The sequence below is a fragment of the Struthio camelus genome, chromosome 2 (genome assembly GCF_040807025.1).
Source record: "Struthio camelus isolate bStrCam1 chromosome 2, bStrCam1.hap1, whole genome shotgun sequence".
NCBI lineage: Eukaryota > Metazoa > Chordata > Aves > Struthioniformes > Struthionidae > Struthio > Struthio camelus.
The window spans coordinates 25,166,156-25,182,815 of record NC_090943.1 but is presented as its reverse complement, the minus strand read 5'-3'; the positions used below and the strand labels follow the sequence as shown (position 1 = coordinate 25,182,815).

General features: G+C 36.6%; 1 protein-coding gene across 12 annotated transcripts in view; it reads left to right on the top strand.

Annotated features, from left to right (window-relative positions):
* The window catches only part of SLC25A40 (solute carrier family 25 member 40), a 31,433-nt gene that overhangs the window by 1,281 nt on the left and 13,492 nt on the right, over window positions 1-16,660 (top strand). For 4 of the 12 annotated variants that reach the window (XM_068934720.1, XM_068934721.1, XM_068934729.1 and 1 more), the window contains exons 2-7: window positions 3,638-3,756; window positions 7,547-7,606; window positions 8,803-8,909; window positions 11,445-11,512; window positions 13,754-13,878; window positions 15,500-15,673. In XM_068934720.1, the coding sequence (XP_068790821.1) occupies window positions 3,663-3,756; window positions 7,547-7,606; window positions 8,803-8,909; window positions 11,445-11,512; window positions 13,754-13,878; window positions 15,500-15,673 (628 nt within the window). In that variant the 5' untranslated portion in view covers window positions 3,638-3,662. Of the gene's footprint in view, window positions 1-880; window positions 963-1,084; window positions 1,207-1,473; window positions 1,578-2,053; window positions 2,205-3,637; window positions 3,757-7,546; window positions 7,607-8,802; window positions 8,910-11,444; window positions 11,513-13,753; window positions 13,879-15,499; window positions 15,674-16,660 lie in introns of those variants that run through there. The other 8 variants (XM_009674897.2, XM_068934725.1, XM_068934723.1 and 5 more) reach the window with 7 other exon arrangements.

Below are 16,660 nucleotides of genomic sequence, written 5' to 3'. Positions count from 1 at the left end.
TCTGTAGGCGTTTACTGCTAACTTCAAACACCTCTTCGGAAAACCAGGGACTAAAAATTGCCCATGGGATGTGTGTGAATTTGAAACTGTACTTACTATGCAAGCTGTTGGTAGAAGTGCTGTGAGAGGCTGCTGTTTCCTGTTTTGTCAGGCTTTAAAAAACAAGTGAATCCCTCTATTTACAGGGCCAGAATTTAGTGACTCAGCTGTGTTTATGCAACTTCTTGGATTTTGCCCATACTTGTGTTGGCATTGTAATCCTCCTACCGAGTATCGGTGGGAGCAAGAAAGTTCAAATTCGTTTGCATACTGGTCGTTCAGCTAGAAAACACATACCCCAGTTGTTTCATTTTTAACCTTATCCCAGTCAACCTTTCCTATTTCTGCAAATGATAAAGTAATGATCACTTATATAAGTGGTAAAGTTTGAGGCCTTTTTCCCCGACTGAGAAGTGTTTAGTGTCCTTTTAGAACATAAAGTCATAATGGGAAAGGAAAAAGCACCAAATTCAAGGAAAGTCTTGTGCTCTCTTCATGTTCTGTTTAGAGTGTGCAGCTTCTCTGAGCTAGTTCACAGCTCAAAAGGCTGTGGAAAACAATGTTAGCGTCAGAGATTTAAGCTATTGTCTTACTAGTTTAGTGCAGTGACTCCCAAGGGACCTAGGGATCTCAAAAGGAAGCTACAGAAAACAAACTCTATTCTATTGATTTGTGTAAGAAAAACAAATCCTTATTTTTCTATGCCCTGATTGGAAATTTCTTTTCTTTTTAGGGATTGCTTTGTGAAAGCAAAAAAGGCACTAAAATCTCTTACTTCATTTCATACTGCCATAGAAACCTTTCAGGACCAAGTAACAGTTTGTGAATAGAAGTCTTTCATTTTCTTGGTCTTGAATGTCTTTTTGCTCCAGGGTACATTTCATATCATTCTAGTCTTCTTTTACAACACTTTTACAGATACAGTAATAATTATGATCTGTGTTTACATAATACAATTCATAATAATCGTAAAACACTTATGCTACCAGAAATCAAAGAAATTAAAGAATAGAGAAGGAACTCCTGAGAGCATTTGGTTTAAAATGTGACTGCAGATAAGAAGATAGTAACAAAATGTCAGCGTGCTATATTTGAAGACAGCTTTGTTGGTGCGTGATCCTGTTTACAGCTTCTTCTCACTAAGAAAGATCTGTTTCCACACCGCTGGTGAGACTCCAGCCTCAGCAATGGCTCAGAATGCCTGGGTTTTTACGTTTCATGGCATATGGGAGTTACAAATGATTTCTTTATGAATTTGACGATTATGCCTGTTTGACTAATATGATTTTTGTATATGAAAGTTGTATTCAACGCTGTTGGATCCTTTTGCTTTAAGTACTTGTGTGGTGGGTTCTGCATGCAAACAGCTTTCAGTGTTTTATTTAGCAATAAGTAAGTATTTAACCAATTTGTATTTTGTTCTTACAAGTGCAGATCATGTTTGACAGATAATGAGAAAAGAACATTGGGTGTATCTACAAAGATTCTGTCTTGAGCCCGTGATTAGGAACATGGAATCATTTACTCAACCAACAGCTGTGCGGATTAAATATGTATTTGTTTTTGTGGTGATGAGTAATTTATGGTCATGCAAATTTGTCAGGTGTTTCTTTTGAAATCTGAGAGTTAGTTTAGCTATTGGCCAAAGACATTACCACTGCTACCCATCTTACTTTTTGGTTTTTATGGTGTACCGCCTCAGCATGGCAGCAGTGTAGCCAATGAGGTGAGTCATAGGTGCTGTGTTCCTAGTTGAAAATGTGTCCCGATATCCCACTAAGGTGGCTTGGAATACAGCTGTCAGTCTTGGCTGTGTTTCTAAGCCTCTATGGAAACTGTAAGGCATTGGCTGTAACCCACAGTTCCTTCCCAGCTCTTCTCTAAGAGTAATCCCTATGGGGGTTCATGTTTTGTGGGAGTCCTCTGACATTTTTCTTTTGTATCTTTTTTTTTTTTTATCTGATTTGGAAAATCGTTGATCTGTGTTAACCTTAGCAGTTTGTATGTGGGGAAAGAGTAGTAACCTTAACAGTGCAGTAAAGAAGGATGAGAACAAGTTAAAGAGCAGAAAGGAGTCATACTCATTCTGTGTCTGCAAGGTGCTGTAGCAGGTTCCGGCTGGTATAGATGTTCCTTCTAAGGCTTTGGGCTTCATGTAGCATTTTGTAAGTGACTTCTTTGGCTATGTTGCTGCAGAAGTATTATGTCTGATTCAGTACAAAAGCTTGACCATCAGCTTATGAGACTTTCTCTCATTGCTGCCGGGACAGTTAGCAAAACATGCCATGCCAAGGTACTAAGGCCAAATGCAGCAATTCTCTTACTCAGTCAGATGGAAAAGCTGCCTTCTGTTCATGCAGGCATGTTGTGAACAGATGGGGGAACTAATCAAATTCAGTGCTTCCCACCCCACTCATCTCCTCGAAAGACTGTTTTATTTAAAGCCAGATCAGTTTCCTGGTACAGTTACAGCATAGTTTCACAAACTGTTGGGCAGATACTGTTAAAAAGGCAGTGTGCTGATACTTACAGGTATAAGCAGTTGGAGGAGCCAGTTAAGGATGCTCTAAATTTTTATTGTTGCTGAAGACTTTGTTTCTGGAGATCACAGCCTGGTTGCTTCTTATAAAAGAACTGTATATGCTATTTTTGAAAGTATTATAGAATAAATTAGAAAATCTATTACATTAAAAAGCCAAAAAATCCCAAAGAAAATTAATGGTTGTTAGACAAATCTGTTTTATGCAGTTTAGTCTCTTTATCTTTTAAGCTAAGTGAAAATAACAAAATATAATGTTCCTATAAATTGAACTAAAAAAGGAGACCTTTGCAAACAATAATAAAGTCATAACGACACTTATTACACATACATTTTTAAAGCTATGCCATTATTTAGGGATTTTATGTCCTGGAAAGAAAAAAAAGAAGAAACAATTTTCTAGCTGGTTATGGATACTGGGAATACATTATCTCCTTATTTTTTAGATACTATGAATACGTTTGCAAGGTACTGTAACCTTGCCTGCATAGCTGTACAGCAGGATTTGTTCAAGGAATGAATATTCAATGATAGCAATGCAGTATGCTAGTTAGTTGCTATTTCTTGCTGTATGAGGAGTTGAACAGGGAATACAGTCACTGCGACTAGGCTGTGAATTGGATCAGTCAGGGGTCCTCTCCTGATTTTCTCACAGGAATGACAAGAGGACAGCTAGATAAATTATTCTGCTATGCTACAGACAGTTTATGGGCCACAGGCTGCACATTTATCATTGTACTGCAAATTTGCATGCTCCTAAATGCTTTGCAGCAAGAGGTGATGCATATTAAATATTTAATGTCATTTACAAAAATGTAAACATTGTAATACATATAAGAATTATTTGGGAGATTTATTTTTATTTTGAAAATTTAGATTGTTAAAAAAGATGGAGCAAATATTGTAATTTAAAAAAAAGATTTTTTGCATGCAAGTAGAAAATTGGTATTTATTGCTACTTACATATAATGTATTAATGAAAATTAAAAATAACTTTTCCTTTGAATTTCTGTAAATTTTGAATATAGTTCTGCAATATATTTTTCTGTTCCTTAACAGGTTTTCCTTCTCTAAGGATAAAGTTATGGCTGAAAAGGATGATAGTGACTTAGATAAAACAACTAGTATTCAGCAAGCAGTAGCTTCTTGCTTTGGAGCTATAATTACATCATTTTTTGGTAAGGCAAACTATTAAGCTCACCATAGAGAGAATCTTTGCAAAGTTGATTACTCTTCAGCTTGCACCAGCAAGATATCTGCAAATACATACATACATACATGTAATATGTGTATATATATATATATAATATGTATATGTGTATATGTATATAGTTTTCTCATAATTTCATATATTTTAATAAATGCAGTGATTAATTGAAATCTTTCCAGTCTCTTTAACCCAATCTTTAACCATTTCTAAAAATAAGAATAGTTTTTATTAACCTTTCTTCTCTATGTTTTTTGTTGGTATAGTAATTCATTGTTTTCTCTCTGTAAGAAACAAAATGAGTGTCCATATTTCCTACTGCTTAAAAATAGCTTTTAAATAAATGTCTACTTTTACGGGACATGAATCCTGCAAGACTGCCTCTGTGAGATGTCCGCTTCATGTTACCACTTCAGTGGCAACATCAATTTATTCTGCTGTGATGTCCTACCCACGCCTTTTTATTAATGATTTTTTTCCCAAATGTCATTTTTAAGGATTGTTTTTTTTGTTAGTCTTTTTAACTTCTGGACAGTCTATGGCATTCAGCTTCTAACGCCTCTTCATTCATCTAGGTCAAGACCTCCTTCACCATGTATACCTAAGGAGGTACTGGTTAGGTTCAGCACTTCACATCTTTTGGAGTTTTTCAAGCTCGTTAGCTTACACTTCATATTTCAACTGCTTTTTGAATTAAGCCAGCTTTTGGTTCTGACTTTTAACACTGATTACGCTGCAGGGAAATGTGCTATTTTTGAGACACAATTTTTCCCCACAAAATTTCCAAGTTTTTACCAAAAAGGTAAACTTAGATTTTTAATTTTTATCCTTACCAACAACTTGCCAAATTTGTAGTCTTTTTATTTTGTTATTATATTGTGTGTCCTGTTATGTTAGGTGAGTAGCAAACAGAGTTAGATCAGACTTGCAGTTCCCAAGATGGAATTCAACTACTCGTACATAAGATTCTAGTACGGTTTAAGGTGCCCTAGGTATCAGAGACCTCAGCAGGGCCTGGTAAGTATGTCACCGGTATAGAAGACCAGTTCCTTTTTGACGTGGGAGGTGGGAGACCAGGCAGAACATACAAGTGTCTAAAATTCTACTAGATGCCTAAGTTTAAGCAAGTAAGTTGAGGTGCAAGAGGCATGTTTGGATCTCTACATTTAGACATATAAATGTGAGCTGAGTGTCTAACCTCCTATTAGTCAATAGAGATCTAAGGTGTGATTCAGTTACCAGCCCACAGGGATGTAGTACAATAAGACATGCTAGAATTTTTGGCGTGGCCTCTAGCTGCTGCTTAATAAGGTCATAGGTGCTGTGTCGTATCTGCCGATTGTGGAGATATTCTGGATACCTTAGAGACTCAGATGGCGCTACCTGTTTGTATTTAGGCAATTGAATGCAGCCCTCAGTCAGTAAGGTCAGTAGAGGCTAGAGAGTAGTCTGGCTTACCAGCGACTGTGCATCTCCTTTAGGGTGCTGAGTCACTCTTTGGCCTCATTGACTATATTTATTAGATAATATATTGGCTACAGGAGGGAATTTAGACACATAGGTGACCTGTAGACCTCTAAATGTAAGGGTCAAAATCTGGAGTTGAATCCTGCTATCAAAATAAGTAGGATGGGATTCAGCTGCTTTAGTGACTGAAATTGTAAAATAGAATATATATTTGCATAAAGAATATATATATTTTTAAATGCATACTCAAGGCGCAGAATGTATAGCAGAGCAAGCGTTACATTGTCAAACTGTAACTTCTATATGACTTTCTCAGCTGAACAGTGGGAACAACATAGTTATCAAATACTGGTTGCTTAGCGCATTCTTATCTGATTTATTTGAAGAAGAAACCCTTGAGTTGAAAAGCACTCTGAAAAAATCATTCCATTACAATGATTTTCAGTAAAATAAATGATGAAACGAGTAGAAACAGCAGTATGTTTGCATCTTTGGTAAAGAACAAGTGTAGTTGGATTTTAATTATAGATAGCCTGTATTTACACTTTCGAGAAGACAAATCACAGCATTATCTCAAGTCGTCATACACCCTGTTCAAAACTGTGAGCTTTCATTTGAAAATACTAATTTGTGTTTGTTAAGGATGAGGCTGCGTATATAAAAGAGCCTGTGCCACTCTTCTCCAGACTGTTGTCACGGGCCTCCTAGTGGCATCCAGCTACGTAATGGTTGTGTGGTGGCAGAGCCACCAACTGTTTTTTAACAGTTTTTTGCTGTTAAAAAACATATTAAGCCTCATGCTAATTGCAGTATTGAAAAGTAGAAGAGATGGCAATTGTGGGCAGTGTAGCTGTTAACTTCCTAATTCAAAGTTAACGAGATGATACACACAAACTTTTACGTATTTCTGGTGCAATGGAAGCCTTGCTGGTAAATGCAGTGTGCTTCCCTCTGCTACATTACTTCAAGTAACTTAAGTTTTTGCCTAGAGAAGATAGAAGGACTGAAAATATTCTTGAAAATCTACTGTCCATCTCCAGAAGATTTCAGTAACTTTGTCTGACATGGCGCTAACAGGAATAAAAAAAACAATCAGGTCTGGCTATTGAAGAAGCCATGAGAAGTTTAGCGGCCAAACTTATGAGGTGTCTTGCTGTAGTCTGCAGAAAAAGAGGATATAAATTTTCAACTCATCTTTACCAGATGGCTGGCTGGCTGGCTGACCTTCATTTTCACTGGCAAAACTTTTCAGTGCATATTGGCAATGAAAGGGAAAATAAAACTTTGGGTTTCTGTCTCATTTTAGGGATTGTATGCATATTAGAGCTGCAGTTACTGATAGATACGTCCTCTTGTGTGGACACATATGGGCATACTGTGATATTAATAGAGGAAGTAGACTTGTATTTTTTTTCCAAGTGCAGCTTCTGCCATATGTGGGATTAATTTCATATATGTGCTGTGCACTTAAGTACACACACGCATAGTACTCGCTCTATGTTGCCTGATAAGTCTCCAGAGATGTGTCTGTGGAGCACTTGTTCTGGGATTAGGGGTTACTTGAATCTTTGCTGAAGATATACTTTTTGGGCATTGTAAAGTATTTATTGTAGTTTTGTTTTCTTACTAAATAGTTTGAAATCTCTTAAACCTCACAGTTCATCTAAATGAGAACTCATGACATTGAACAAAATATTAATTTAAAAAAGTTTCAACACAGAAGTGGCTAGCTCTTAATACGACATCTTACTTCACTAGGGTATATACAGCCACTGTATGGCTGAGGAATGGATAGATCCACAATTCTGGGGTGGGGGAGCAATTAAACCTTCACTTGCTTTTCAACAGCTCTAAAGTTTTAGAACTTCTCTACACACAGTAAAGAAGGAAACAGGACCACAAGTTTAACCTTTTTCTTTTGAACATCGCTGTTAAAATCAGCTAATGGTGCAAGAATAAACATATTAAAAATGCTTTAATATTTTATATGCTTGTGGCCAAAAGCTTATCTCGTATGCCTTGTTTCCTCTGTGTTATGTCACTTACACGTACATAGTATGTGTACCTAACAAGCTCAGCAGCGCAGTCTAATAGGCATATCCGGTCACTTGCAAACCATACAAGATATTTTGTCCAGCAAAAAAATGCTCTTTCGTTCTTTTTTTCTCTGGCTGATTATATTGCAAAACAGGTTTTTGGTTTTCCCTCTGAAAAAAAAGCAGTTCGTGTTAAGGCACTTCTATGTTTTAAGGGCAGGCAGTGTGTTTCTAAATGACTTCTTTGTCTTGTTTTAGTAGCCCCTCTTGATGTTGTCAAAATTCGACTACAAGCCCAAAGCAATCCATTCTCCAAAGGTAAATAAATGTGTAGTGTAACTGAGGACCCATTTACCCTATAGTTCTTGTCATGCTAAGCTATGTTCAGGATGTTTTCGTTTGTTTGCCTGCAGTTATGTATTTTTTCTGCATGGTAAGTGAAGGGATGGGAGAAGCAAAACAGCAAAATGCGTTGAATTTGCTGAAGAAGGTACCACTGAAGAGACACAGGATAGAAATCTCATAAATGCATGCCATTTTAAAAGGCATTTTTCTGTCCTTCCTGGTATTTTCATTATGACGGAATGTACAATTAATACTCAGTTGAGTAAATAAAAAAAGTAGGTACTGATAAATAGCTACATATTCTATCAATCAGAGGACTCGTGATCAGGATACTATTCCAGTTTATCTCCTCCAGAGCTTTATCTCCAAAGAGCTTTGGAAAGGAGTAGTAAGTCTTACCTAAGTCTCTTGTCACTTGGGTTCTAAATAAATGAACAGATTGTGCACTCTAAGACACACCAATGATTCCTACTATTCCATTGTAATTAATAAATGAGATTTACAAAGAAAGGAGGTGACGGGTGTAGAAATTCCGTGTTGTACATGGAGATGCATATTTGCAGTCACCCTTGCCATAAATCTGGAAGAACAGTATGCCTTCTACCCTGGTTCTTTAGTAAATTCTAAACCCTTCAGAAATCTGAAAATGTAATGTGAAGCTCAAAGTATGTTTTTGTAACGGGAGTAATATTTTGTCAAGCACGTTCAAAGTATATAATATAGAAGAAATCAAAAACAAGTAGAAAGGATAATCTAGTAGAAATACAGTCCAGCCTAAAATGTAATACCTCCACCTCCACCTGTAATGTGGATGCTGAGGGTACTTAGTAAAAGATTTAAAAGTTTGAAAGATGTTCACAAAGTTAGATAAACTAGTGGTATCTGTCTGGGTCCTGTGTTGGTTTTTTTTAGCTTTCAGCAGATGGTAGTATAACATAAGCATGTCTCCTGGAGCCTGTGAATGCAGTTTCATTTCGTGTGGCACTCTAAGGAGCATGTTTGTTTCCTCCTTACTTTTACCTAATTTGTTGTTAGTGGCTTTCCAAGATTATTCTGTCCCCGTTTATCCAGCCATAAATGCATGTTTTCATTATGTGCGGTATGGAAATGCTGCTGAATAAGAACAATCTTACATGCATTAACTATATTCTTATATTCCGTTTGATTAGGAAAGTGTTTTGTATACTCCAATGGCCTCATGGATCATATATGTGTTTGTGAGAATGGGGGCAGCAAAGCCTGGTATAAAAAACCTGGGCATTTCAAAGGGACATTGGTAAGAACATTTTATATTTATTTAAAACCGTGCATTGAAAACATGATAAAATGGCATACTATACGTTTATTGTATTTTTTTAAAGTTCTGGTAGAATCTGTTATCATATGAGAGAGTATTCATGTTGTTACGTAGTATAATTTAGATAGCGATTAATGATACTTTCTATGTGTGAAAATACAAATTCCTTTCTTGGGACAAAGAAGAGAGCAGCTGCACTGCTTTCCTCACAAGGCATGGCTCACTGATTCCATTTTCCTCACTTGAACTATATTGCCACTAATTCTGTGTACAAGCTTACCTCTCTTCTGCCTGCAGATCTCTCAGAATGCCCCTGAACTGAACTAACAGTGCATATAGGGTTTTAAAATTAAATTCATATGTAAAGTTTGTCCATTCAAATCTGTAAGCCTAGGATTTTACCCATACATTTGAAGCAGCTTCAAACCCAAACCTTCTGTTGGAGGTGGTGATGCTGCTTCATTAATAAGATTTTGTTTGACTCTGCCATTAAATTACATGTGTGATCGCGGACTTGTCAGGATCAGATTTTTGAGGAGAAGAATGAAATGTCCATGGAAAAGGTTTTCGAGCAGTTGTTTTACAAAGAGTTCAGAATTTTTTGAAATTAATAACTTCATAAGTATTTGTCTGAATTTTTCTACTAACTTTCCATGTAATTTTTAGAAAGTCAGCTAGTTTTTTAAGTGATGTTATTTCATGCCCGTGAAAAAGACCGACTATGAGATACTGTATTTCCTTTCATTTTTAAAAAGCAGTGGTGGACAATTGTGGAGTAAAGAAAATTGTAATGGACATGGTAGTTTGCCAGTGATAACACCTTAAAATGTTTTACTGGATAATTGGCAAGACATATAAATGTTTTGCTCAGTCACTGAATTTAGTTGCATCCCTTCTCTGATATTTTTTCCGTACCTTCCAGAATTGCAAGTTTGTTGAAGCTGGAATGTAAACATGTGGCCCATGTTGAATACTATATAGTTTTGTAATAACGTTCTAATAAGAAAATCCAAAAGATGTGTTATTTACAAGAATGAACGTTTTGATTGGATTGTCAGTTGCAGTAACTGCGTCAGTTTGTTACTTGAAAAAGTGGTCCGTTATATTCGGTTGTATAATAAATCAAGTAACTGGTCTGCACTCAGCAGTACCGTAAATAGATATCCACCGACGGAATTCTCCACTTAATGACTAATGAAAATAGATCCTAGATAGCATGATTTTTGACAATAATACTCCACATCACCAAAATCAAGGCATAATAAATCAGCAGTTAATAGACACGTTTGCTGCCAGAGGCTGCCATGTGGATGATATTTCTTCTGGATGCTGCCCCGGCTTCGATGCTGCACTTATTCAAGTTCATTCTCAGGTCCAGTTTTCATGGACAGCCTGGATTACTTGTCCAAGGACATATGGTAATGGAAGCAAACAGATGTAGATATTACAAATTGTACTAAAATTTATCACTTTGTCTTGTAAATACTGTGCAAAAAATGACATGCAGAGAAAACATAAAACATTATTATGCCACTTTCTATCTTACTTTTTTTTCATGTCTCTGTTTTCTGAAATTGTGTTAGGGCTTTCTGGGGCTTCTTGACTCCCTCTCAAAGCTCCATTTTTTCAAGTAAACCTTGTCTTAATAACTTATCTTCCTTTTCTCTGCCCAACTTTCTTTGATCTCAACTGATCTGTCCCTCAAGAGTGTCTCCTCTAGAGCTCTCTTCCTTGTTCTTCCTGTGAGTGTATAGCCCTTTCTGTGGTCTGTCGTGCTTTTGTGTCTTTTGAGAACCTGTAATAGTGTCTGATCTTAAGCATATTCCAATCCATCAAATCTCAGCTTCTTCCCCCCAAAAGTTTTAAGTTAGGTATCCTACTATTAGCTGGTTTGTCCTTTTGAAGATGATAGCTGAATGCCCTTCAAGGTCCAGTACTTCTCTGCTGTCAGTGGTCTGAGAAATATATGGGACAGATATGATAATATTATAAGACACCAAATATATATAAGCACCAAATAAAACCAGCCAAACCACATACATTGCACATGTGTTGTTATGTTGTCCTCAAGTTGTCACAGAAAGCAAGTTTTGACGAATTATGGAGAGTGAATTGCTATTTCATGCCTAGAACTTTTAGTAGTTATCAAAATATATTTAGTGGATTGGTTTGGGGAAGCTTCCACAAGTTGCATCTGTTCTGTATTAGTTCTGAAAATAGCTTGCTTGCAGTGCTGCCAGTTGCTGATAAAAACTTAATGCCTTGGTCTTTTAAAGAAGGAAGAAAATTCTTAATTTGAAGCATATAAATATTTCTGTTCAGCTCAGTGGAGCGGTTTGTATGATTAAATGTGATGGCTAGCATAAACAATTACAACATTGAGATCTCAGAGTGATAAAATATTTTAAAAACATACTTTTTAATACATTAATTATGTTCTGTGTGCTAAAATATTATTACTGACTAGAAAAATTTTGTAGCTAATTACTGCTCTTTGCTTGCTTACAATTTCAGGATGCATTTGTGAAAATCATTCAAACAGAAGGAATTAAATCACTGTGGAGTGGACTTGGCCCGACACTGTAAGGTTTTTTTTTTTTTTTTTTTTTTAACAACTTACGGAATATGGTTATGAGGGATACTTCATTACTTAGACAAATGAGCGTGCTTATTTTGAAGTGATTTTAAAATTTTGGTAAGTTCTTGTTATAAAGGTCCCCAGGCATTCACCACTACGTCAGAGTCAGACTCTTATACGATTGTTTATTTCAGCTCGAGCAGGGTGCCTCCAAAGAGGGACCCAGAACAAATAAATTCTAGGATAATTATACTCCTTACAGTCTTATTTCCCCAGTCTGCCAGTGACTGTCTCTTCCAGGCTTCTTTACTGAGTCGGTGGTCTCTATCCTTTTGTTTGGTTCGTGTCTACATCCCAGGACGGTTGCTATGTTCCTGCTTCACAATGCCTTATCTTATCCGGAGGTTAACCTACACCTCTGTCCATTGTGTTCTGTATCTTATCCAAAGGTTAACTGTTACCTCTGCCCATTGTGTTCTATATCTTTGAGGGCTGATTCTAGCTGGTTCTGCGGTTGTTCTAACAGCAGTATCCCACAGGTTTGGCTAAGGTTCAAGCTTAGGCCTGCAGGCTTCACTACTCCAAGCACTGATGCCAAGTTTAATCAAGGTTATGCCAATGGAATAACAGTAGTTTTCTTACGGTTCTCGAGTTACAAATAATATGATCAGTTTGATTAGAAAACTCTAAAGACAATATAATTTCAGCCAGATTTTCAGATTTCTCCTTACGACCTCTTTGATGTATCCTCAGTTGTTGAGCAGGGACATCAGACTCCTCATTCTATCCTTCAAAGATAGAATCATCCCCTTGATAGTATCCTCAAATCATAAGGTCTGACATGATTGTTAGACGTAGACACTTGCTATCCTGGCTTGTTCTTAATGATCTGCAATGAGCGACGCAGCTATCTTCACAAATGCTCCTATCTTGAACTGCGTTATCCTTACTTAAAAAATTAATATCTAACTAGAATCTTCTTTATTCCAAGGAATCTTATTATTTTTCTCCTATCCAACTTGCTCATGGAAAATGGATCATTCCTTTTGTCTTTACAAGAGCCTTCTACATAATTAATCACTGTTATCATATCTCTTCTTAGTCTTCTCCTCTTCAGGCTAACCCCATGTATTTTATCTTGATATTCATAACAGCCTGGTAAAGATAGTAATTAAAACCTCTATAATTAAGTTTTCCTCTGTGGAACAATGCAAGAAAGTGGTCAAATCTAACACGCAGATTATTAAAGCAGCATCCAAATCTTGTAAGTCACTAAATGTCGTGTTACAGTCCTCCTGTTCCAAGTCACAGAGCACCGTACAAGCACTGTTACCCTTTTGATTTTCGCAGAGTGCTAAATATATTGACACAGAGAAGCAAGACATGGTAGAGCTCGAGCTTGCTGTCCTGCAGCATGTGGCTATTTCAAAAAATAAAGCTTTAGGATCTAGATAAAGTAAGAGGTCTGTATTTCAGCCAAAACAAGGAGTTATTTTCTTCAATGTGTGTTCTGTACTCCTTCACGGAAGAACCAGCTTCTTGACTCTAGAGGCACAGTTTTTGAAAGATCTAAACTATGGCTTGTTGGTTTTCCATGCATTAGATTCTTCAGTGGTTGTTGATAATGATATTGCATGTAACACTGGCACAGACGGCCTACACGAAACAGAAATATAATTGCCATTTTATAGTAAGGTATGCTGCATTACCCCAACACCGAATGATTACAAGATCTAGCTGTTGTTTATTATGGCCCATACTATGCTGAAGAATGGAAAAAGCTTATATTCACTCACCCTACGTTGTCTTTCAAATAGCGAGAATCATGTTGAATAAGAGAAAACATTCACTGGTTGTTAAATGGATAAAAGCTTAAGTTTAGTAGGTGCTTCCATAAAGTTTTGTGTTTGCCTGGTTCATATTCAGATCTTTCAATTCCATTGCTTTATTGAAAATTCTGAAGCTGACATGAAATATATTTTGGCTTAGATCAGTCCACCATCATTTTACATAAGGTTTCTCATAATGAAATGAAAAAGCAAAAAAGTGGGAGACTTGTGAATTTGAAACTGTAAACTAGAGTCAGTGAATCAAAGCCACTGGACTAATGCTTTTTCTTAATCCATAGCAATACACACCTGAAGGTTTAACTTTTTCTTGTTTAAGCAAAATATGCATACAAGACGGTTAATTTAGATTATGTTCCTGTTTTCCTTGTGTTAAGATTCCCTCTCTTATATTTTAGAATAATGGCACTTCCTACCACAGTAATTTATTTTACATGCTATGACCAACTGAGTGAAGCTCTGAAATCTAAACTAGGAAAAGATGATGACTACATTCCAGTTCTTGCAGGCTCCTTAAGTAGACGTAAGCTGTCATCTCTTTAAAGAGGAAAAATTAAATAAAATATTTGTGTACTGTTGTATTGCCTTTTTAAAATTAAATTTGCTGTGACTTTAAGTGTGGGACAATATTATGCAGAGCTGGGAGCAATGTTGTAGTTACCCAACATTTCTTGGGTAACGTAACCTTTTAACGTGGAATGACATGATGTATTTTTGCTGTTGCACTGTCATTGCAGATAAGTTTGAGATAACACATGCTAGAATTTGGTCAAAAATTTCAGGAGGTGTTCTAGGGAATTCAATAATTTGTGTTTCGTCAGTGTTGATTCCAGTTAGCTGCTTAAATCCCACTTTGCTACATGATAAATGTATGACCCTAATGCCCTATGATGCAATACCAAACATTTCTCCAACTGAATATGTATCCATGTTTGTTCTGCAGCACTTAAGACTTGTTCCTTGATAATTTTATTTTTTTTAAGTTTTTTGACTTTATGTGTCTTTAGATACGGTGCATACATATGAGAGCATAAGGGTGTACATTTTTAAGTAGAAATGGAAAGCGTAGTCAATGCTCATTTCCAAGTGTTTGCAATCTGTTCAAAACTTCATAGTTCTAGAAATTCTACTAAGGACAGAATTCTACTAAGGTCTGTTCTGTGATGAACCTAATTATAAACCTAATTATAATTATAATTTTCTATAATGGAAACTACACAGGTAGTTATAAGAAAAATGAAAATTGGACTTGTACTGGTTTTGTTCCTCTATGATACCAAGTTTGTTTTTCTGTTTTCTTAATTTTGTTTATCTTTTCCCCTATCCGTTTTTGTAAAACTAGTTCAGGGTATATCTTTTGAGACATTCTTAGAACTCTCTAGGGATCTAGTTCTATATGCTACTTGTGACTGCTATGAGAGGGTCTGGAAAACTAATAGAAAAATAACTGTTATTCTATGGTCATGTGGCAAATTGATCATATTAGGCTGCTCCAGATCTTCAGTGTACGTTTAGAAGAAACCTTATGCCAGCAACAGGAGAAAACTTCTTGGGTCTAATGATATCATTAAAGTCTGTTAAATATTACATGATGGGAGCTTGTTAGTGTGTGGTGACTCACTGATCTTACCACCAAGATGCAAGAGAATTCTTTTATTAGATACAGGTATATTTCTTTTATTAGATACTGGATATTCCTAGTATTTTAATAGCAATAAAAGCTTAATCTCTCCCTAGAGAGATTAACAACCTAGCACACTTTGTTCAACTTACTTACACTTAAAAAGTGATCATTATTGAAAGTTAAAGAAGTATTTGAAGTTTTCAGCCCATTTTATATAATACATCTGAAAATTACGGTTCCTAACAGGTACTTGGGGTACAACATGCTAATACTGAAAAAAGGTAACTGGCCTGTGTACCCAGAAAGTATAGGTACTATGAATACGTATGGTATTCTTATCTGGAAGGGAAGCTTGTACTGGTAATTCTTTTAAGGAAAAACTGTGGGAGAGTGGAAAGGAACCAAATATATAAAGTAAGGTGAGACATGACTCATATTTTAATGTTGAGGAAATGTTACCAGTAAATACTGAATTTTTTAAAAAGACAAACCAAAAAACAAACATTTTTCTCATTTTCAGTTGGTTCAGTTACGGTAGTGAGTCCCCTGGAGCTGATCAGAACTAGAATGCAGTCTCGCCAGTTGTCCTACAAGCAACTGTACACGTGCATCAATAATGAAGTGGCTAAAGATGGATGGCTTTCACTGTGGAGAGGCTGGAGTTCTACTGTTCTTAGAGATGTACCTTTCTCAGGTAGGGTTTATTTCATGTGCGTGCTTGTGTTAGGTATGAAAACTTGTTTATTCATAAACTCTTTTGGACTTTTCCCTTGTTTTTATGTATTTTTTTTAATGATTACCTTTAAGAAAGATTGAGATTTACTTATTTTTCTCCTTTGAGTGTTTATCTGTAAGTCTTTAAGGACCTGAGGTTTTTTAGCTGTGCTTATGGACACCAGCTGGGTGTCCATAACTGTGACACCCAGCTGGTCATTCCCTGTGACATTCCCTTTCTCTGTTTACACTGCTTCTTCTGATCTTTAGCTTATGCAATGACTGTTTCACAGACTACTCTCCTTCGGTAGGAAATTTTCTGTCTAGCAGGCCTAGCAGCTGTTTCCTTACAGAGGAACAGCATGTATCTAAGTGTTCTTGTGCTTAATCTTCAAAATACGTACAGACAGAGTGACACAGTAGTCTCTTCAGGAATTTTTGTTAGCAAGATCAATTAGTTCATGCAAGTGCCTCAAAAAAGAAAAATCTAGGGCACCACTTGTTCCGGCAGCTTCAAAGCTGGAAGTCCAGAAAATGAAAAAATTCTGATCCAGAGCAGCCCAAAGACAGAGGAGATGACTGGGACAGAGGAGATCACGCTCTGTGTCCTTTTATCTAAGTTCAACTGCCTCCTGATCTACAGAGGTAACTGGAAGAGATTGGTCAAGGACACTGTTCCCACTTGCTGCCAGTGGTGGGAACAGGCTCCGCAAGCCTGTTAAACGATAAAACGATAAAAAAGGGGTATCTGAGACATTGCATGTCACCTTATTGTCAGAGTACTTGTGGATCATCCAAGGACTGAGGTTTTTGAAGCTGTTTCTGTCCTTTAGATGGTACCAGAGTAACACCTTTGAGCACCTTGTGTTTACCCCAAAAAATGCTTCAAACCCATTTTTGGAGGGAGGGAACCCTTGAAGTATTTGACCTGCTATCCTCTTTATCCTGCTACCTCGTTCTTAAGAGA